Raw genomic sequence first — 21,960 nt, forward strand, 5'->3', positions numbered from 1 at the left:
GTGACACCAAGAGGCAGGGGCTCCAAGGCCACTGTCTGGACCCTGGACTTCACCCTTAGGACAAGGGGAAGAGGCTACACGAGTGAAGGTGTGGAGAGTGGCGCTGGAGGGGCCGAGCTGAGCAAGGGCTGGTGGAGCCGGCAAGAGGCTGGGAGCTCGTGGCCACAGTTGAGGCTGGAGCCTGGGGAAGAGAGGAGGGGTGCCTGAGGCGGAGCCCCATGACCCCCCAGGCGCTGTGCGGAGCAGCTGCCGAGCTGTGTGCACCAGGAGGTAGCACTGGGCCTGGGGCTTTGGGCACACTGCGTGGAAGAGTCTTTGGGACCAGCCTGTGGCGATGTGTGCTGGGCTGGCGGGCAGACATGGAGAGATGTGTCTCAGGTTCTGCCCCAGGCCAAGGGGTCCAAGTTGCCTAAACAGACTCTGGAGAAGGGCCGAGCAGTCCGGGACCCTTCCTTCTGGTGGGACCCCAGGAGGAGAAGCAATTGGAGCCAGGTCAGAGGCAGTGGGCTGGGGGTCCTGGGCTGGAGGTGGGGGGAGCAGGAAGCCCAGGAGGGGCGGGAAATGGCTATGCTGAGCCGACGCTGTGTTGTGAGGGGCCCGGGTGGCAGCAGGACTGGGGACTTGCATTCGAGGAGGCCGCGCTGAGCCGATGAACCATGCCGAGGCCCCGGGTGTGCGGGGAGACAAGAAGAGGCTCTGAGATGTCCCTGGGGCTCTGGAGTCACAGGTCAGGAGCTGGGGGGCTGGGAGGAGGTGAGCTGGGGCTGGGAGGTGAGCTGGTGGCTGAACCCAGGGTGGGTGCTGGGAGGCATCTTGATGAGGGCGCGGCGCTCCGCGGTTCTAGGCTGGACGGAGGAGGTGGTGGTGAGTGAGACCAGCATGTGTCTGTGGAGACCAGCATCTGTCTGTGGGGCCTAGTGGGGCAGGTCGGCGGGGGCTGGATGGAGCTGAATGAATGAACGGGGCTGCGGGTGACTGGAGGGGGCGGAGGGCGGAGGGTCAGGCAGGATCCCTGATCCGCACATGGGGCAGCTCTCACCCGCTCCTCCTTCCTTCCCTATCGTGTCCGACGCACCCGGGTCCGGGGGATTTTCAACACACGAGGGCCACAGCAGGGTGGACCGATGTCTCAGCGGGAGGCGGGGGTGGCAGGCGGGAGCAGAGAGCGAGGTGGAGAGGGGACAGCAAGCTGCCAGGGACAGCAGGGATGACGGCACTTCCAGAAGGGCGCTGGGAAGAAGCTTCGAAGCAGGAAGGAAGGAGGGACAGCCTGACCCCGAGAGCCGGGAGGATGCCTTGTAGACCTTGACGCGAGCCTCTGGGACGCTGAGGGCAGAGGCTAGGCTGCGATGGGATCACAAGTGAGCGCATGGGAAAACCATGGAGAGACAGCGAGTATGGAACATTCTGGCAAGAAGGCTGGCTGGGAAGAGCTGGGGGCAGAGAGCGGGGTGGGCTCTGGTGGGCGGGCTCTTGTGAAACCTTGGCCAGGGCTCGCGGCTGGGCAGTTGTGGCTGTGGGACTTGATAGAGGACAGCAGCCCTGATATTTGTAGGGTGGGGTGACCAGAAAGGACCAACTTGGTGGCCGGAGTCCATGTCCCAAACGACATCGTTCCACGGAATCCCCAACAGAACCCAGTGAACGGTGAGCTCGCCAAGGGCTACTTGAAATGGCATCTGGGTCATCCCCGGAATGTCCCTTCCCTGTGACCTGGGGGCAGTTCCCGCCACATACAGCGAGCCCAGCAGCTCCTCAGAGCCCCCAGAGACACAGCGACTGGTCACAGCACACACCTGCAGCTGACACCTGTCCCCACTACGGGAAGGACAGCTGGGCTTTGAGGGAGGCGGCGGGCCACCTCAGTGCCACAACTGCCAGAGGGTATGTGTGTGGATGGCATAGGGACACTAGCCACTGCCCGCATTGATCGTGGCCGCGAGACCCAAGGTTTTGCCTGTCAGTTCCCTGCTCAACACGCCCATTCGCTGCCTGTTGCTTGCTTGCCACCCTCCGGAAGCAGAAAAGCCGAGTGGCCTAGCGCGTGGCAGCTTACCTGCGTCTGGATCCGGTTGAGGCCCCGGAACCAGAGGATCTGGCCTCTGCGGAGCTCCCGCTCAGCGTGGTCAATTTCTTCCTCCCCCTCGGCCAGCTCCTCATCAGTCATCTCGTCCTTCCCAGGCCCGTGCCCCGCCTCCTTCAGGCACTTGAGCTGGCTGGTGGGAATCGTGGCGATGACCTGGGGGCCAGAGGCGAGGGACAGCAGGCAGGGGTGGCCATCAGAGCAGGGCCGCGGTTTTCAGGGCGAGAGCTCTGCGGGGCCCAGAAGGGACCCAGGCTGCCCAGCGCCCTCTGACAATGGCTGAGGCAGGTGTCCGTGTATCCCCACACCCAGGACTGGACATCCCTTCCTGGTCCCTGAGGCTTCATGCCTGGGCCACTTGTGCCTGGTGCCAACTCCATACTCCAGAGGGAGAGCCAGCCTCTTTCCTCTGAGGGGCTTGGTTTCCCGTTCATCAAAGAAAGCAGATCCAGCCTGGCCGGTGTGGCTCAGTGGTTGAGCATCGACCTTTGAACCAGGAGGTCACGGTTCGATTCCCAGTCAGGGCACATGTCCGGGTTGCCGGCTCGATCCCCAGTGTGGGGCGTGCGGGAAGCAGCTGATGAGTGATTCTCTCTCATCACTGAGAGAATCTCTCTCTCCCTCTCTCTTCCTCTCTGAAATCAATACAATTTTTTTTTTTTTTTAAAAGAGAGAGCAGACCCAGAGCTGGCCCTGGCGAAGCTGGTGTGCATGCCTATGGCTCCTCCTTGTCGTCCCCCAGCCAAGCAGAGGGCCACAGGAGCAGCTGGTGCAACCTTCTCACATAGTGTGTGAACTAAGGGATCTGCTTTACCAGATGGAACTCTGTCCTTAGCCCTCAGCTCCTGGGAGGGACCTCTAGGTACCTGACCTCTAGGTACGTGGCAGCGCTGCCTGAGGAGGAGACCTTGGTTTGCCTGGGCGAGCGCTCTGCAGGGAGTTTATCCTGACAGTGCTTTCTGAGGGGGTGGGGCCCAACATACGACCTTGGCCTCCAGGGGCTGGAGACAGACCGAGGCCAGCCACGTGGGCGCCCCAGGCCTCAGGACCCACTCCCAGGAAAGTCCCTGCCCACCGCGGCCAGGGATGCTCTCCTGGTGGCAGCGCCCGCGCATGTTGGCACATCAGTGCCGGGGCCTGGAAGCTGCGCCCGGTCTCTCCTGCACCCGCCCTATGTAGACTTGATCTTGGACTTCCAGGCCCTATTGCTATTGGAGAATAACCTACGCTGTCTAAGCCACCCAGTCTGCGGTATGTGTTGTGGTGGACTGAGGTGAGTAACACACAGGACAGAGTGGATCCTGGGCTCAGCATCCTACGCAGTGTTCTAGATTCCGAGAAACGCTTTCAGAGGCCTGGGCGGCCCCTCCCTTTCTTCCTGACTTAATCCTCAGGTACTGTGACACCTCCCCAAACACACACACACACACACACACACACACACACACACACACGGCTTTGACTGCAACCACAGAGCTTGAGGTGTCGGGGTTTCACTTTCCATCAGCTCAAAGTATTTCCTCATTTCCCTCACATTTTCTCTTGCCCGTGGAGGATTTAGCAGGATGTTGTTTGCAGATAGGTGGGGATTTCCCAAGGCACCCAGTGTTAAGGGATGATTCCCAGGTCCTAGCATGAAAAGGGGAGTGATGGGTGGTTTTGCCAAGGCCCTGTGACATTCCCGCCATGGCCCTTTACCTTCTTTCTGCTGACACTGTTGCTTGTGGCCTTGCCACCTGAGTCATGGCATGTCCCACGTCTGAGACCCGGTGTGTGGTGCCGCCAACCTGAATATGCCACATGCTTTCCCAGGCTTGGGCTCCGAGGCTCTGGAGCAAGGAGCAGGGGCAGGGGTCCCTGAGCTGCCCACCATTCCCTGGCCTTGTGCCCATCACCAGGACTGTTGCAGAGCAGATGCGATGGGGGCGAGACTGGGAAAGCTGATAAGACAGGGGGAAGGGGGCGGGACTAGGAAAGCCAATGAGATGGGGGGAGGGGGCGGGATTAGGGAAGCTGATGAGACAGGGTGAAGAGGGCGGGACTAGGAAAGCCAATGAGATGGGGGAAGAGGGCGGGACTAGGAAAGCCAACGAGATGGGGGAAGGAGGTGGGACTAGGGAAGCTGATAAAACAGAGACTCACCTGCCCCCAGACCAGCTCCCCAATACCAACAAACAGGCACCAGAGCCACTGCTCCGTGGACAGCGGGGAGCAGCTGAAGGGCTTTCCACCAAACTGGACGATGACAATCTGCAGGAGAGGGTGGGAGGGAGGCGGGTCCAGCCGGCACACCTATTCATACCACCCTCTTCCTCTAGTACTCGCGGTCCATCCCATCCTGCCCTGCGGGCGGCCCCGCCCTGCTCAGAGGCTCAGAGAGGTTGCTGCTTTCCCCGGGCAGGTGGGCTCAGCGGACGAACCGCATTTCCAGCTTCGGTATATTTGATTCTTTAACCCTTTGAGTGCCAGCCAATATCCTAGGAACTATGCTAAAATTGCCAAAGCATTTTTGCTGATTTTACAGCAGTTTAGGGGGAAAAAACTTCATAAAATGGTCGTACCTGTAAAAAATTAGGCAGATAAATGCCAGTGGTCAATTTCAGAACTACAAACATTCGGCATCATAAGTAATCTGCACTTAGGTGCCATCTGTCAATAAAGAGTGAACTACCAGCATCTAATAGTGACACTGCAGGAGGAGCGCGATAGCGCTCCCGGCACTTTTGGCGAAAGACAGGAGGAGCGGGATAGCGCTCCCCGGCACTCTAGGGGTTAACATTTACGCTGCGTGCATACGCTGGACACGCTTTGTTCTGGACAGCCCTGGGCACACCAGCGTCACCTCGCCAGGCCTCCTGTTCCCTCATTGCCTTCTCCTTGAGAGAAAGTCTCCACCTAGTGGCGAGCTTTTAAAATACAGACCAACTGGCTCACACTTCAGGCCACTGTCCTCCGCCCCATTCACCCAGAGCCAGGTTCCAGACAACCAGGGACAGCCCAGCCCTCCCCTGCAACCCTGAAATCACTGGCACTAGCCCGTCCTCAGCCTACTCACCTCACCTCACAGCTCCTCTTTCTTAAAAAAAATTTTTTTAACCTTTATTGTTGCGAGTATTACGGATGTCTCCTCTTCCTCCCTATTGCCCCCCTCCACCCGGTTTTTGTCCAGCCCCAGGCCTTCACCACCCTGTTGTCCATAGACAATGCATATATGCATATAAGTTCTTTGGTTAATCTCTTCCTGCCCCCCTCCCTTTCCTCTGTCGCCCCCCTCTCCCTCAGCCTCCTGACTGGCCCTGGTGGCCCCCCATAGTGGGGCAGACCCCTCCTTCGAGAACTGTGAGGAACAAGTATTCTGGCCTGTGGGCCTCACTATGTCACATGCTTTATGAATGTACCCTCTGTTCAAATGCTCAGCCCTCCTGGGAAGCGGACTGGCCAGCCTGTGGCAGGCAGAGGCCTGTGTGTCAGCACAAGGGGAACGGCTGTTAGAAATGGCCATGGCTGACCCAGTGGGACCTGTGAGAAGGTCAGGTCTGAGGAGGTCCCTGGGCCCCTCTGGATCCAGCAGGTGGACCCAGGATGAGGCCTGTTTTTATTCTAAAGAAGCCAGGCCAACCCTGGCCGGTTTGGCTCAGTGGATAGAGAGTCTGCCTGTGGACCAAAGGGTCCTGGGTTCAATTCTGGTCAAAGGCACCTTCCAGTCAAGGGCATGTATCGTGGTTGCAGGCTCCTCCCTGACCCGGACCCTGGTCAGGGCACATACAGGAGACAACCAATCGATGTGTTTCTCTCACATCGATGTTTCTCTCTCTGTCTTTCCCTCTCTCATCCACTCTCTCTAACAATCAATGGAAAAATATCATCAGGTAAGGATTAAAAAGAAAGGAAAAAAGAGGCCAGCCTGGCCGGTGTGGCTCAGTGGTTGAGCATTGACCTATGAACCAGGAGGTCACGAATTGATTCCCAGTCAGGGCACATGCCCAGGTTGCGGGCTTGATCCCAGTGTGGGGCGTGCAGGAGGCAGCCAATCAATGATTCTCTCTCATCATTGATGTTTCTATCTCTCCCTCTCCTTTCCTCTCTGATATTAATAAAAATATTAAAAAATAGTAGAGAGGCCGGTAGCAAGGGGACATGCTCCCCGCCTCTCCCAAGAGTGGGCCCTTCCCCCTACCTGAATGGCGAAGGTGCCCAGGACGATGGTGCAGAAGATGGGATTGCCAAAGATGCCATGGAAGACGTTGCGCTCGCCATGGATCTTGCGGGCATTGATCTCGTTGAAGAGCTGCATCATGACGAAGGTGTTAAAGATGATGGTGTAGTGCTCCGAGGGCGGCGAGTGCAGGGGTGCGTTCCTCCCGCTGTCGATGTCGAAGAAAAGCTCCCCTGTAAGCCAAGGGCCACGTGAGGGGAGCAGGGCCCTGAGCCAGGCACAGCCCTAACCCCTTGGCGAGACACCCAAGATCAGCGGCAGGACCTGGGCGGGGGTGAGGGACTGGCACCAAAACCTGAAACCCGAGGGCAGAAATGAAGAAATTAAGACAGGCTGGGCTGGCATGGCTCAGTGGTTGAGCATGGACCTATGAACCAGGAGGTCACGGTTCAGTTCCGGGTCAGGGCACATGCCTGGATTGTGGGCTCGATGCCCAGTGTGGGCATGCAGGAGGCAGCCAATCAATGACTCTCTCGTCATTGATGTTTCTATCTCTCTCTCTCCCTTCCTTTCTCTGGGATCAATAAAAATATATTTTTAAAAAGGAAAACAAAGAAACTAAGACAGAGCTCTGGCACATCTTTTCTCATTTGCCTGCTGGGTTGAGTTGGGGGTGGGCTGGGAAGGACTCGGGGGCTGCAGGGTAGAGGGCAGCCCAGCCCTCCTCCACCCTGCCCTGCCCTAGGACAAGGCAGCCGGGCTAGGCCCTCGGGCAGGCCACAGGGCTTCTGCTCCCAAGAAATCATAGAAAAGCTCCACAGATGGTCCCCAGATACTGACATTTGGGGGCCCTCACTGTGACTCCTGCACATTGAGCTGTGATTCTGCTCCGAGGAATATGCGCTGAAAACCTCACTGCACCAGGTGCTGGAGTGCTGTGATGGGGACCCAGGCCACCCACAGTCCAGGGTTGCAGATACATGGGGAGCACCCCAACATAAGGGAGAGAGGCCACATACACACAAATCAGCAAACCCACCCCGATATAATGAAAGGAATTTGCCCTAGCCGGTTTGGCTCAGTGATTAGTGCGATGGCCTGCGGACTGAAGGGTCATGGATTCAATTCTGGTCAAGGGCACGTACCTCTGTTGCTGGCTCAATCCCAGGTCCTGGTCAGGGCGCATGCGTGAGGCAACCAATCAATGGGTGTCTCTCACATGGAAGTTTCTCTCTCTGTCTCTCCCCATTCCCTTCCACTCTTTCTAAAAATCAATGGGAAAATATCCTCCGGTGAGGATTAAAAATAATAATAATGAGCCTGCTCCACAGAGCCTACCCAACACAGAAGAAACTCAGAGGTGGACTGGACAGCAGGCACTGGCACCAGGCTTCCCAGGAGCAGCCCATGTCTGGGCTGCAGGCAGAGCCAATGGCTGGGGGCCCTGTGATTGTTGCCCTGAGCACCCTCTGCCCAGCCTCTCCCCATCAGTTCTTCCCTCTACTGTCCACACTCCTGTCTCTGCCTCTCTCCCCTCCCCTGCCCTTGCCCCCTTCGTGCTTTCTGACTCCCTCCTCCCCACTCCTCTCCTCCTTCTCTTTTACCCTTCTCCCTCCTCTCCTTCCCCCTTCACTCCCCCTTCTGCTCTCCCTCCTCCTCCCTACCCTTTTTCTCCTTCCTCCTTCTTCCCCTCTTCTCCCTTCCTCTTCTCCATCCCCCCTTCTCTCCCCTCCAGCCTCCCTTCTTTGCGTCCCCTCTTCTATCCCCCTTTCCTTTTCCTACCCCCTCCTCCCTTCCCCTCTCCCTCTTCTTCTCCCCTTTCTCTCCTGGTCCTCCTTCTCTCACAACTTCCGGGAAAGCACTCTGGTCATTGTCTCCTGGAGAAGTAAACAGTCATGGGGTGAGTGGACAGATGGGTGAGTGACCTGGTCTGGGTGTATGTTGAGACATGCCACCTGCTCTATGGAGCACTGGACAGTTTCTCAGCGGCTCAGGGGCCTGTGACACCTGGGTGGGGCATACGCAGAGAGGGGCAGCAGGGAGGTGAGGGCCAAGGGTTGGGTCCTCACCGGAAATCGGGTCCCCAGGTGCTCATTTGTGCCTTCCACCCCCAGACAGGGCGGGAGCCCAAAGATCCAGTAGCAGCACAGTGTGCCCAGGGCCAACCTACCCACAAACAGCAGCGTGAAGATGATGGTGAGCTGGTAGACCGCATGGCCCAGAATGTTCTTCATCATGGTTCGGGAGATCAGGGGCTTGTCCCGGCCATATGGCTTCCGCAGCAACAGCGACTCGGTGGGCGGCTCTGTCGCCAGGGCCAGAGAGGCAAATGTGTCCATAATCAAGTTCACCCACAACATCTGCACGGCTTTGAGAGGAGAGTCCTGTGGAGAGGAGGCAGTCACCCCAATGTGGTGCTGGAAACCCTACAGGCCCACAGCTCCTGGGAAGAAACTGAGCTCAGGGGCAATATCACTGGAATTTCATTCGAGCAAAAGTGCAACAAATTCGACCTTCCTATAAAACATGACATCTCCATTCCTGTGTTTCCCTTTTTAAAAAACATATATTTTTTATTGACTTCAGAGAGGAAGGGAGAGGGAGAGAGAGAGAAACATAAATGATGAGAGAGCATCATTGATCGGCTGCCTCCTGCTCGCCTCACACCGGAGATCGAGGCCACAATCTGGGCATGTGCCCTTATGGGGAATCGAACCGTGACCTCCCAGTTCGTAGGTCAACGCTCGAACACTGAACCATGTTGGCTGAGCTCCATCCCTATGTTTTCTAAGATTAGTTGAGAGTTTTCACTGGGCTGATTCCTGCTCTTAAAATGTTGCCAGTCTCCTCTTCTTACCTGGTGGCAGTGATCTAGAAGGTGTGGCCCAAATTATTAGCAAGAGGCTGGCAGTTGCCCCAGCCTGTGAAAGAGCCTGACTAATGGTGGCCTCCCGGTCCTCCACACCCAAGGAGCAGGAAGAGGCAGAAACTCTGCACGGGCCTTCCTTCTCCTCCTCATCTCTGAGTTGTTGGTTAAAAATAAGACCCACAGAAGCTAGACACCAAGAACCACATACTGTATGATTGTGTTCTCATGAAACTTCCCAAACTGACAGATCCGAAGAGACAGAAAGCAGATGAAAAGCAGATGAATGGGTGCCTGGGGCTGAGGAAGGGGAGTGAGGGTGTGGTTGCTTAGCAGGCACAGGGTGATGAAAACGCTCTGGAATGAGACAGTGGTGATGATTGCACGACATTGTGAATGCACTAACAACCACGGAATTGTACACTTTTAAATGGTTAAAATGGTGATTACAGTGCAGTTTGTTATGTGAATTTTATCTCAGTAAAAAAACCTCTGGTCCTGGCTGGTTTGGCTCAGTGGTTAGAGGGTCAGACTGCAGACTGAAGGGTCGCAGGTTTGATTCCTGGTCAAGGGCATGTACCTTGGTTGCAGGTTCCCCAGCCCCAGTCAGGGTGCATGTAGGAGGCAGCCAATTGATGTGTCTCTGTCATTTTTAATCTCTCTCTCTCTCTCTCTCTCTCTCATCATTGATGTTTCTCTCTCTCTCCTCCCTTCCTCTCTGAAATCAATAAACGTATATATTAAAAACAAACAAACACAAAACCTCTGAAAGTGTGACCAGTTCTGGAGACTCACTAATGGAAAGAAGTGGACTATTGATAAAGGTGAAGAGGCTCCTTCAAAGGTTAAATATAAGTTCCCAGGGCCCCTGCACTTCCACTTGTAGGTCTAGACCCAGCAGAACTGAAAACGCCAGTCCCCAGTCCACATAAAGCCGCATTCATGCATGTGCACAGCGGCGTTATTCAGAGGTGCAAACAACCCAAGTGCCCATGGACGGAGGGATGGGCGCACGACTCACTGCAGCCATACAATGGAACATTATTCCGCCACCAAAAGGCATGAAGTCTGGATCCATATAACACAGTTGGACCTTGAAAACATTGCGTTAAGCGAAAGGAGCCAGACACAAACAACTGCATTGTTTGATTGCATTTATACGAAATGTCCAGAATAAATAGAGAAGTCTATAGAGATAGGAAGTAGATTGGTGGGTACCAGAGGCTGGGGGAGGGGGGATGGGGAGTGCTTGCTAAGGGGTACGGGGTTTCCTTTTGGGCTGATGGAAAGATTCTGGAAAGAGATAGAGATGATAATTGCACAGCACTGTAAATATACTAAGTGCCACTGCATTGCACGCTCTCAAATGGGGAACTTTTTTGGTATGTGAATTTTATCTCAGTAAAAAAAAAAATCAGCAAAGGAAACACCTGGCTCTCCCAACCTGGGGGCCTCAGGTGGGAGCTCTTCGCCTGCACATGCCTGCCAGCAGGGTCCCTGGGCTTGCTCTCCGCACTGGGGTCCAGATGTACAGGGCAGGCGGGGTCTTGGAAACCGGCTTCCTCCTACAGACCCCAGGGGCTGTGGGAAGGAGATCCCAGGGTCCTCCTTGGGCAAGGCGGTCAGCAGTGCCCACCTGAGTAATGCAGGCGCCCGTGAAGGCCACAATCACAGCCACCACGTTGACCGTCAACTGGAATTGCAGGAACTTGGAGATGCTGTCGTAGACATTGCGGCCCCACATGACCGCCTTGACGATGCTGGTGAAGTTGTCATCAGTCAGGATGATGTCTGAGGCCTCCTTGGCCACGTCAGTCCCTGCGATGCCCTGGGGAGCGCACACACGCACACAGTGTCCATTAGCCCATTCCCCACCGCCCTTTGATCACCCAGCCCACCTGGCTGACTCCCTGCAGTTCCCTCACAGAGTTTCCAACTGGGGACAGCTCTCATTTCATCCAACATGTCCTTGTACCACAGCTTGTCTCGCAGCTTTGCTCATAAAGAGGGTGGCCCTGGCTGGTTTGGCTCAGTGGATAGAGTGTTGGCCTGCGGACTGAGGAGTCCCGGGTTTGATTCCAGTCAAGGGCACGTACCTCAGTTGCAGGCTCCTCCCCAGCCCGGGCCCTGGTCGGGGCTTGTGCAAGAGGCAACCAATCGATGTGTTTCTCTCACATAGATGTTTCTCTCTGTCTCTCCCTCTCTTCCACTTTCTCTAAAAATCAATGGAAAAATATCCTCAAGTGAGGATTAAAAACAAAACCAAGTGGCCATGATGAGCGAGAAGGAAATCCAGGTATTCCCCAACTTGCCTTACCACTCACTCCCAGGTTCCTGCATAGAGCTGATGTCCTAGAGACACAAGCCCTGCCAGGCATGGTGAGCCGGGCGGGCATCGGGTGGCTTACCATGGCGAAGCCCACGTCTGCCTTCTTGAGCGCTGGCCCATCATTGGTGCCATCCCCAGTCACGGCCACCACCTGCCGCTGCTCACCGGTGGTGCTGTCAATGATCCCTGAAACACAGCGTGGCTGTGTGACCATCCCGGGGCAGTGGGGAGTGGGGGTGGGGGGGCGGGAAGGGGGACAGTTGATTCTGGGAACCCTCTGGGATTTTGACTGTGCCTCCCACCCCAAAGCCTCGGTGCTCAAGTCTCTGTGCCTTGACTAGAAGCCCGCCCCCTCCTCCCGCCCAGGTCCATCCCCTAGTGAGATGATGCAGGGTGTTGTGATTTGGTAGAAGGCAGGAGCCCAGCTCAGCCAGCGTGGCTCAGTGGTTGAGTATCGACCTGTGAACCAGGAGGTCATGGTTCAATTCCCGGTCAGGGCACATGCCTGGGGTTGTGAGCTCGATCCCCAGTGTGGGGTGTGCAGAAGGCAGCCGATCAGTGGTTCTCTCTCATCATTGATGTTTCTCCCTCTCCCTTCCTCTGAAGTCAATAAAAAAATATTTTTTTTAAAGAAGGAAGGAGCCCAGCACCGTGTGACTTGGATAAATGTCTCCCTCTCCAGGGCCTCAGTTTCCCCATCTGTTACCAGAGGCTAGGCTCAGCTGGCATCTTCCATTCACGATGTTAGCCCAGAGAAATGGAGGATTGAGCTCTGTTATGTCAGCCCTCTGAGGGGCCTCCATTGTTTTCCCAACAAGTAAGCTGAGGTTCAGGGAGGGCCAGTGACTTGCTCAGAGACACAAGCCAACTCTCCAACCGCAACGGGTCCAGAGCCGAAGACCCCACGTCTTAGGCAGGCCGTGGAGACCCGTTTGGGAGCTTGGCTTTGGATGTCTGGGAGCAGAAAGCATGCAGGGGTGACAGCCACACCCAGCCAGCATCATGCCACTCCGGGCAGGGGCATGGCAGGGGCAGGGGCAGGGGTGAGTGAGAGCTCGCTCGCGCCATTACCTTTGACCAGAGTGTGCTTGTCTGTGGGAGACGATCGGGCGAGGACCCTCAGTTTGGGCCACACCTTGTCCAGACGCTCTTGTTCGATCTGGGAGGGGGAAGCACACAGCCTCTGCAGAGCCTGGGGGCAGGCAGAGCTGAGCAGAGGCAGTGGAGGAGGGTGGGATGGAGGAGGGTGGAGAAGTGGCCAGAACCCTGGACGGAGCCGAGCTGAGCCAACCATGCAGCCCCCTGTGGAAGGGCAAATGGGCTGGGAAATACCTCGCCTTTCTCATTGCGGATCCTCCGGTTGAACTCCTTCCCCTCCAGGCACAGGAAGTCCTCCCCGGGCTGGATGATGCCGCACTTGGCTGCAATGGCCCGGGCTGTGTTGATGTTGTCCCCAGTCACCATGCGGACTGTGATGCCAGCACGCTGGCATTTGCGGATAGCTTCAGGGACCTGGAAATGACGATTGACGTGGGCAGGGCCATCAAGGCAAGACACTGCTGTGTCCAGGCTTTCCTGCACCCAGATCTGCAGCACCCCCTGCCCCCACCCCTGTGGTCCTGAGCAAGGACTTCTGCAGAGGGGGAGGCCTAGAGAAATCAGGGCGAATGGCTTGTATATTCTACCACTGCCATCAGCCGAGCCCGTAGTGGGCAGGGCGCCTCCCTCCGTCCTTCAGCCCGCATCCCCCTCTACGTGCCTCCTTTACTGTGCTCGGCTTCTGGGACCGGCCACACATCTGATCTACGCCCTGACACCACAAGCAAGGCTGGGAGAAGCTACTGGAAGCTCTGTCCTGGGTCACTGCCTGAGCTGTGGATGGAAAGGCAACTATAGAAGCATGCCAGCTCCGTCAGCCACATTTTCCATTGCCACATATAGGGACCCAGAGCTGCTGAGCTGGGATCAGCCCTGGTGACCAGGCGAGCTGGCATGGTGGCTGTCAGTTAGCTCTGGAAGAGTGAGAAAGGAACCTCTGTCCCCCAGCCACCCTGCCAGACAGCAGGGCCCACTGCGGGCCTGACTCTTTGGGCCTGACTTAGGGCAGGCTCCAGGCTGTCATCTGACTGGTGGCCACACTCTGGGCAACTATCTCACTTGTCTCCCTCCACTTTTTTTTTCTTTAAACAAAGGAAACCTAAAACATTTAGAATTGCAGGTTTTACTACTCATTAGAAGAAATGAAACATTGCTTGGTTACGAAGCATACATTTCTATTTTCAAAATATAATACTAGCCTGGCCGGCATGGCTCAGTGGTTGAGCGTGGACCTATGAACCAGGAGGTCATGGTTCAACTCCCAGTCAGGGCACATGCCTGGGCTGGGGGCTTGATCCCCAGGGTGGGGCATGCAAAGGGCAGCCAATCAATGATTTTCTGTCATCATTGATGTTTCTATCTCTCTCTCCCTCTTCATTCCTCTCTGAAATCAATACAAATATATTTAAATATATATAAAACTAGATTCTGGAAAAGAGGGAAGAAAGAGATCGCCTCAGTGCTAAGTGCACAAAGGGCTGAAGGGAGTCGAGACCAGCTAGGAGGTCCTCCCAGAGAGTGGAGGTGCTTCTGCTCCCAAACCCAATGTGGAGGGGGCTCCCGAGCCCAGAGGCTACAGGAAGCTCCGAGCAGCGGGCTCAGGGCTCAGGAAATTGGATAAGGAAGTTAGGCCTAGTCAGCCTGTGAGATGCCCGGATGCAGGCCAGCAAGGGTGCAGCCTGGGGACCTGGCTCCCTGCTCTGTTCAATGGACCCAACACACCCACCTGATGGGTGCTCAGTGCTCCCAGCCGAGACAGAGGCTATGAGAACAGGCTGGGCCGGAGGAGAGAGAGCAGCCAGGCCTGGGAGCCCAGGGACAGGAGGGTGAGCTGGGCCATCAGGTGGTAAGGATGCGACAGCACAGCTGGGAGACCCCAGGGGCGGTGGCCAGCAGGTGGGGCCACATGGGGGGCAGGTGGACACGGCCTTGAGACACCCCATGTGCTGGTGGCCCCTGAGGTCATGGGGAGTGGCTATGATCTCAGCCAGGGAGAGTGGGTATGAGAAAGAGCGGGGGACCGGAGCCCAGTCAGAGGGGCCCCATTTTAAGGCTGTAACAGTGACCAGGAAGGGGGCTTGCCCCCCCTAGTCATGTGCCTCAGGGAGACCTTCTGCTCTCTGCAGCTGTTGGGGTGCTGGACGATGAGCTACAGGGAGATACTCCCCTTCTAGGGAGTTCCCTCCAGTCCCTGAAGCATCTGGAAGCCACCCTCTGCTGCCACCAAGTGGCCATGATGAGCCTTGCTCCCTTGCTCCTCACAGAGGTAGACCCCTCCCTCCTAGGGCACCCTCTCCATCCGGCACTGTCCTTCCTCACTTGCCTCCTTGTGGTCCAGCCCGCTCACCATGAATACAGCCTGCCTCCAGACCCCCTGTGACCTCCTCCCAAGGGCTGAGACCTCAGTCCTCCTCTGGCTGCAGTCATCTGGGTCCCCAAGGTTTAGCAGAGACCCATCCACCCTCCTGCCTGCACCAGCACCAGGACTCCGCTGGGCCCTGGCCTCACTCCTTGGCCCCTACCCCGCTGGCTGGTCTCTGCAGGCCGTCGCCTGGCCTCCCAAGCCTGACCTTGGCAGTGCCATCTGCTGTGCAGACTCTCACTCAGCCTCTCTCAAGCCTGTCCCTTTCCCTGGACCCTGTCACCCAGGTTCCTTCTAGATTTGTTGTTGTTGTTATTCCTCACCCAAAGATATTTTTCCATTGATTTTTGGAGAGTGGAAGGGACATGGAGAGACAGAGAAAGGAACATTGATGTGAGAGAGACACATTGATTGGTTGCCTCCCGCATGCGCCTGACCAGGGCTAGGGATGGAGCCTGTAACGGAGGTACGTGCCCTTGACTGGAATTGAACCCAGGACCCTTCAGTCCTCAGGCCAACGCTCTATCCACTGAGCCAAACTGGCTAGGGCCGCTTCTGGATTTTAAACAAGCAGCCATCGCTGGCAGCCGCTGCAGCTGGGCCTTCATTGTACCCTTCAAGGGACTTGTGCCCGGGTTCCGGATTTTCTAAGATGAAAATTATTACTATTATTACCACAATAATAACATCCCACTCTGAGAAGGATACTGAGCAGGGGCAGGGCTCGGCCTCACCCCACCCATGTGCAGTCGCCCGGGGCAGCTCCATCTGCCCCCATCCCCCACTAAGGTAGACTCATTGGCACTTCTGTCAACAAGCCAACTCAGACCAGAAGATCTGCAAATACACCTAAGGTCTCCAGCCTCACATCTATGACTCAGCTTCGGTTTGATCAACAAATATTTCTACCAGAACTTAGGGCTCCTGGGGCCAGGGAACCAGGCCAGAAGAGCTCCTTGTGCTGTGTGGCCAAGAGCTGTTTCATGCTCACACCCCTTCATCCAGGCAAGTGGCTGAGGAGGAAGGGGAGGGTGGGCTGGTTACGATGGTGTGGAAATGGCCTTGGCCAGGGCCCTGGGAGCCAGGGGATGTCATCTTCCTGGGTCTGTGATGCATTCAAAGGCGCTCCAGCCTCTGGCAGCATCACACAGCCCCAGAGAGTTGGGTGGAAAAGTCTAGAGCTGCCACTGTACTGTAGGCACCTCCCAGAAGTTAGGGGGGAAACCCATCGCTGTGGGAGCAGCACTGGACTCCAGCTGGGGGGCTGCAGCCATACTGGGGGTAGAGGTGTGAGTGTAAATGGCTCCATTCAGAAGGGGAAGGCTGCCCTAGCTGATTTGGCTCAGTGGATAGAGCGTTGGCCTGAGGACTGAAGGGTCCTGGTTGGATTCCCGTCAAGGGCACATACTTTGGTTGCAGGCTCCTCCCCGGCCTGGGTCCGGGTCGGGGCTCGTGTAGGAGGCAACCAATTGATGTGCAACTCTCACATCAATGTTTCTGTCTTTTCCTTTCTCTGCCACTCTCTCTCTAAAAACAAAACAAAACAAAACAAAACAAAAATGGAAAAAATATCCTCGGGGGAGGATTCGTCCAGGGAGGCAACCAATCGATGTCTCTCACATCGATGTTTCTCTCTCTGTGTCTCTCTCCCTCCCTTCCACTCCAGCTAAAAATCAATGGAAAAATATCCTCAGCTGAGGATTAACAAAAAATAAATGAATTAATTAAAAAAGAAGGGGAAGGCCATTAGGTCCAGGTGAGGGCAACACGGCTTTATGACTCAGCTTTGCTGTGTGGGCACAGCCCTTCTCCACGCTGGGCCTCAATTGCTCCCTGGTCCAATAAAGGGAAAGGCCTGGCCCCTGTGTCCCTGGTGGTAGCCTTGCTTCCCTCAGGAGCACCCAGGCGATTCCTCCCACTGCTCCCTTCTCCAGGCCTGTTCCTCTGACTGGAAGTCTCTCCCCTCCCCACCGCCACTGTCCATTTCCTCCTCGGAATTCAGGGACACCTGGTCGCTGATGATGTGTGGCCAGCGTTTAGGTGTGGCAAGCACTGTGACCGAGTGTGGAAGTGCCTGTCTCCCGAAGGAGAGCCCGAAAATTCTCCTTCATCTCGACAGCCCCCAGGGCGGCTGGTACACATGTACAGTGGGGCCTTGACTTACGAGTGTCCCAACTAACGAGTTTTTTGAGATACCAGCTGTCTCTCGGCCGATTTTTTGCATTGAGTTGACAGAGTAATTTGAGTTAATGAGCTCCTTAACGAGCTCGGTCTCGGAAGAAATTAAACTCGTAAGTCAAGGCCCCACTGTATGTGTTCAGGCTAATCGGCAGATCCAAGTGGCTCTGCTTCTGACATGAGGTGAAGAGGCCCTGGGAGGAGGGAGAGGGTCCCTTCCTGCACCCCCTGCCTCTCACCCCCTGGGGCCTGGTGTGCTGCCGATGCCATGGGCACCTCGCTCCAGGCCAGCCCAGGCAGGCTCCCACTCCCTGGAAGATCCCCCCATCTTTAAGGACCAGCTAACCTCTCCATTGGTCCCTCACTCTCCACCATGGCCAGTTCCTGCCCTGTTTCTCTTCAGGGAAGCTCTCAGGGAAGTTGTCTACATGTCCTGGCTCCCTGCCTCGCCAGCCCACAGAACCCACTCAGGTCAAGGTCTCCAGTGAACTCCTAATGTCAAGAAGCTGCCTTTGGCCCGGCCAGCGTGGCTCAGTGGGTGAGCATCGACCTATGAACCAAGAGGTCACTGTTTGATTCCTGGTCAGGGCACATGCCCAGGTTATGGGCTCGATCCTCAGTGTGGGGCTTGCAGGAGGCAACTGATGGATGGTTCTCTCTCATCATTGATATTTCTATCTCTCTCTCCCTCTCCCTTCCTCTCTGAAATCAATAAAATATATTTTAAAAAGTATTGGTGGCTTAAAAAAAGAACCTGCCTCTGTGGTGACCAGGCTAAGCCGTCCTCTTGCTTCGGCAACATGGCCCTCGCAGTTTCCCTCCCTGCCTGGCCCCTCCCTTTGAGCCTCCTTTGAAGGCCTCTGCTCCAGCTGCGCACCCTCCCTGAGACATCACTCATATAAGCAGTAATGGTCTCCTGCTAGGACCATTGTTCTGAGCTCTGTACTCCTACAGCCACCTACCCCCTTGACATCTCCATGGCATGTCCCCAACCAAGCCCTCAATCTAGAACTGTCCCACTTTGCCCCCCACACCTGTGTCCCCTCGGACTTCCCAGTCCCATGATGGCAGTGCCATCCACCCACATCACCCAATCAGAGCCCAGAGTCGTGCTGTCTCTTCCCTCTCCATCAGTCCTATGGGTGTCATGGCTGTTGAAGTTCTAGCTGCCACCCTCTCTCACCTGGTGGAGGCAGAACCTGAGAGAAGCATGGAGGCCAAGCAGGGGGGGGGCTTCTAGCGGGCAGGACAGAGCCCCCGACGGGAGCAGGGTGAGAGGTCAAGTGCACCGTAGAGGCTCTGATCTAGGGTGTGGTGGCTGTGGCCCTGGAGGACCTGAGGCTCTGTCATCACCCACCTTTCTGGACTCCTGGGGGTGACCAGTTGGCTCTACCTTCAACTCTGGCAGGAAGGGGTGTGACAGCCCGGAAGGCAGGAGAAAGAGGCGGTTCTCTCCTTGCATTTAGGTCCAAAGACCACACCCTGGGACCAGACAGGAAGAAGGGCTGCCCCTCCCCCGATCCCGATGCCCTGGGCCTATCCCAGAGGAGAGCATGTCTACCTCAGGCCGCACGGGGTCCTCGATGCCCACAATGGCTATGCAGGTGAGGTCGCCCACAACTTCGTTCTCATTTTCCCAGTCCGGCTCCTGGGAGGCAGAGAAGTCCCGGTAGGCGATGCAGATGGTGCGGAGGCCATCACAAGCCATCGGCTCAATGATCTTCTTCACCATGTCGTCCCGGTCCCTGGGGCGGAAGGCGCGCAGCTCCCCGTTGCTGTTTAAGATGTTGGTGCACCTGCGGCAGGGACAGAGCAAGGGGAGATGAGAGTCTGGGTGGGCGTCAGTCTGAGCCTCCATCTGACTCAGCAGAGGCCTCTCCAAGGAGGGAGGCCCTCTGCTTGTGTGGGGCCGAATAGTGTGTCCCCCCAAATTCATGTTCTTCCCAGAACCTTGGAATGGGACCCGATTTGGAAATAGGTTGGTTGCAAAGTTGAGGTGACACTGGATTAGGGCAGGCCCTCAGTGCAATGACTGATGTCCTAATAAAAACCCTGGCCAGTGTGGCTCAACTGTTAGAGTGTTTGCCTGTGAACTGGAGGATTGTGGGTTCGATTTCCAGTTTGCAAGTTCAACCCCAGCCCCTGGGCCGGTCTTGGCACATGTGGGAGGCAACCGATTGATGTGTCTCTCTCACATCGATGTTTCTCTCTCCTTTCTTTCTTTCTCCTTCCACTCTCGCTAAAAATCAATGGAAAAAAAGCCCTCACACCTTGGGTGAGGATTAAAACACACACACACACACACACACACACACACACACCAGAAGACACAGAGATAGAGACCCACACAGGGACAAGACGATGTGATGATGGAGGCAGAGACTGGAGTGATGCGTCTACAAGCCAAGGAATGACAAGGACTGCCAGTGACAACAGAAGCTGGGAGACACACGAAAGGACCCTTCTCTGGAGGCTTTGAAAGGGAGCGTGGCCCTGGCCACATCTTGGTTTCAGACTTCAGGCTTCTAGAACTGGGAGAGAATAGATTTCTGTTGTGTTAACCCATCAGGTTTATGGTCCTTTGTTCTGGCAGCCTCAGGGGCTGAATGTAAGCTAGGAGACCTGTGGGAGGCCAGAGCGCAGGGCTCATCACAGCCCCTCACAGACACCATGGCTTTAGGACAGGAGTGTGGCACATTGGCCCACACTGAATGCCAGGTAGCGGGCCATGACAAGGCAGCAACCTCGGTACAAGCTCCGGTGACCTTGGAAGCTTCTCAGAGGGCCAGGATGGGGAGAGCTGGCAGAATTCAGGTGTAGAAGAGGAAGGAGCAAAGGAGCCAAGGGCCCAGAGGCAGGCATGCTGGAGGAGGGGTGAAGGAGAGAAGCTGGCTGAGGAGGCCCAGGGGAGCCATGATCACAGCAAAAACTGGCACAGATTCACTCATGTAATTCTCACAGCACTCCCAGGAGGTAAATATTCCTGTTATCTCCATGCTACAGGGGAAACCGAGGCCCCAGGTGGGGGAGTAACTAGTTCACGTTCACACAGCCCAGGCCCAACTACAGCCCTCTACTGTACTTCTCCAAATCCAGCTGCTACACTCAATAGGACCTAGAGGGCATGAATTCAGGGAGGAGGTGGCCTTTGAACTACACTGGGGAGGCTGTGCATGGGCAAAGTTTTGGGGAGAGCATTTTGGATGGGGCAGTGGTCAGCAGAGGTCAGGACACAGCCGGTGGGGGTGCTCTTGGTTGTCCTATGGGAGCTGGGAGCCCCGGATGTCCTGATGAGGACTACATCCTGAAGGCTCTGGAAGGCTGGCTATGTGCACAGAGGCACAATAAGGTCTCGCCTTAGAAGATGGCTTTATAGTTGCCCTACCAGCGTGGCTCAGTGGTTGAGCATCGACCTATGAACCAGGAGGTCACGGTTCAATTCCGGTCAGGGCATGTGCCCGGGTTGTGGGTTCAATCCCTGTGGGGGGCGTGCAGGAGGCAGCTGATCAATGATTCTCTCTCATCTTGATTTTTTAGAAAATATATTTTATGGATTTTTTACAGAGAGGAACTTCCTCTCTGAAGTCAATAAAAAAAAGTATTTTTTTAAAAAAGGCACCAACATCACCAGTCATTAGGGAAATACTAATCAAAACCATCAGGAGATCCCCCTTTACATCCCTAGGTTGACAATAATAATAAGACAAAGAAGAAAGTAGCACAAGTTGGTGAGCATGAGAAGATGGAACCCTCCTGCATTGCTGGTGGGATGTAAAATGGTGAAGCTGCTGTGGAAAATACTATGGTGGTTTTTCATGAAGCTAATCACAGAATTACCATGTGAGCCAGTAATTCCACTCCTAGGGATATGCCCAAGAGAGGTGAAAACACGTGTTCAAACCAAACTGTACAGCAATGTTCAGAGCAGCATGATTCACAGTAGCCAAAAGGTGGAGACAGCACAAGTGTCTGTCGGTGGATGAGTGACAAACCAAATGTAGTCTATCCGTGCAATGGAATATTATTCAGCCCTAAAAAGGAACGGAGCAGTGATCCATGCTATAACGTGGATGAACCTTGAAAACATTATACTTCAGTGAAAGAAGCCAAACACAAAAGGTCGTAGGATTCCATTCATATGAAATGCCCAGAATAGGCAAATCCATAGAGACAGAGAGATTAGTGGTTGCCAGGGGCTGGAAGGGGGGTGGGAGATGGGAGTGACAGCACAGGGTTTCCTATGGGGGTGATGACAATAGTCTGCAACTGGATAGTGGTAATGGTGCTCACCATTGTGGATGCATTTAATGCCACCAAACTGTACACTTTAAAGCAGGGGTGGGGAACATCTGGCCCGCGGGCCATAAAGGCTCATGAAATCATTTGGTCTGGCCCTGCCAAGGCATTAGGGGTGAGTTAATTAAATGTTTGACCAAATATAGCAGGCTAATTTTTTTCTTTTAAAAAATACATATTTTTATTCATTTCAGAGAGGAAGAGAGAGGGAGAGAGAGAGAGAAACATCAATGATGAGAGAGAATCATTGATCGGCTGCCTCCTACACGCCCCACACTGGGGATGGAGCCCACACCCCGGGCATGTGCCCTGACCAGGAATCGAACCATGACCTCCTGGTTCATGGGTTGACGCTCAACCACCGAGCCATGCTGGCCGGGCAATGCAGGCTAATTTTTAAGTTGATACTTCTGTATAGCCCTCGAATGATGCTATAAATATCCAAATGGCCCTTGGCAGAAAAAAGGTTCCCCACCCTGCTAAAGTGATGAAAATGGCCAATTGGATGGTACGTCTATTTCAGCACAATAGTGATACCAGCATGCTTGTATGTTTCCACTGGCCCCCAGCCCCTGGCACCCCCAGCCCAAGG

General features: G+C 55.4%; 1 protein-coding gene across 1 annotated transcript in view; it reads right to left on the reverse strand.

Moving 5' to 3' along the window:
• ATP2B3 (ATPase, Ca++ transporting, plasma membrane 3) overlaps positions 1-21,960 on the reverse strand; it is a 51,790-nt gene that overhangs the window by 15,421 nt on the left and 14,409 nt on the right. The window contains exons 11-19 of the mRNA XM_015566030.1: positions 18,634-18,868; positions 12,767-12,946; positions 12,506-12,593; positions 11,514-11,620; positions 10,742-10,933; positions 8,410-8,623; positions 6,261-6,472; positions 4,226-4,333; positions 2,057-2,239 (exon numbers count right to left, since the gene is read on the reverse strand). Coding sequence (XP_015421516.1) covers positions 2,057-2,239; positions 4,226-4,333; positions 6,261-6,472; positions 8,410-8,623; positions 10,742-10,933; positions 11,514-11,620; positions 12,506-12,593; positions 12,767-12,946; positions 18,634-18,868 — 1,519 coding nt within the window. The remainder of the gene's footprint in view (positions 1-2,056; positions 2,240-4,225; positions 4,334-6,260; positions 6,473-8,409; positions 8,624-10,741; positions 10,934-11,513; positions 11,621-12,505; positions 12,594-12,766; positions 12,947-18,633; positions 18,869-21,960) is intronic.

This window comes from Myotis davidii, unplaced genomic scaffold, assembly GCF_000327345.1.
Source record: "Myotis davidii unplaced genomic scaffold, ASM32734v1 scaffold462, whole genome shotgun sequence".
Classification (NCBI taxonomy): domain Eukaryota; kingdom Metazoa; phylum Chordata; class Mammalia; order Chiroptera; family Vespertilionidae; genus Myotis; species Myotis davidii.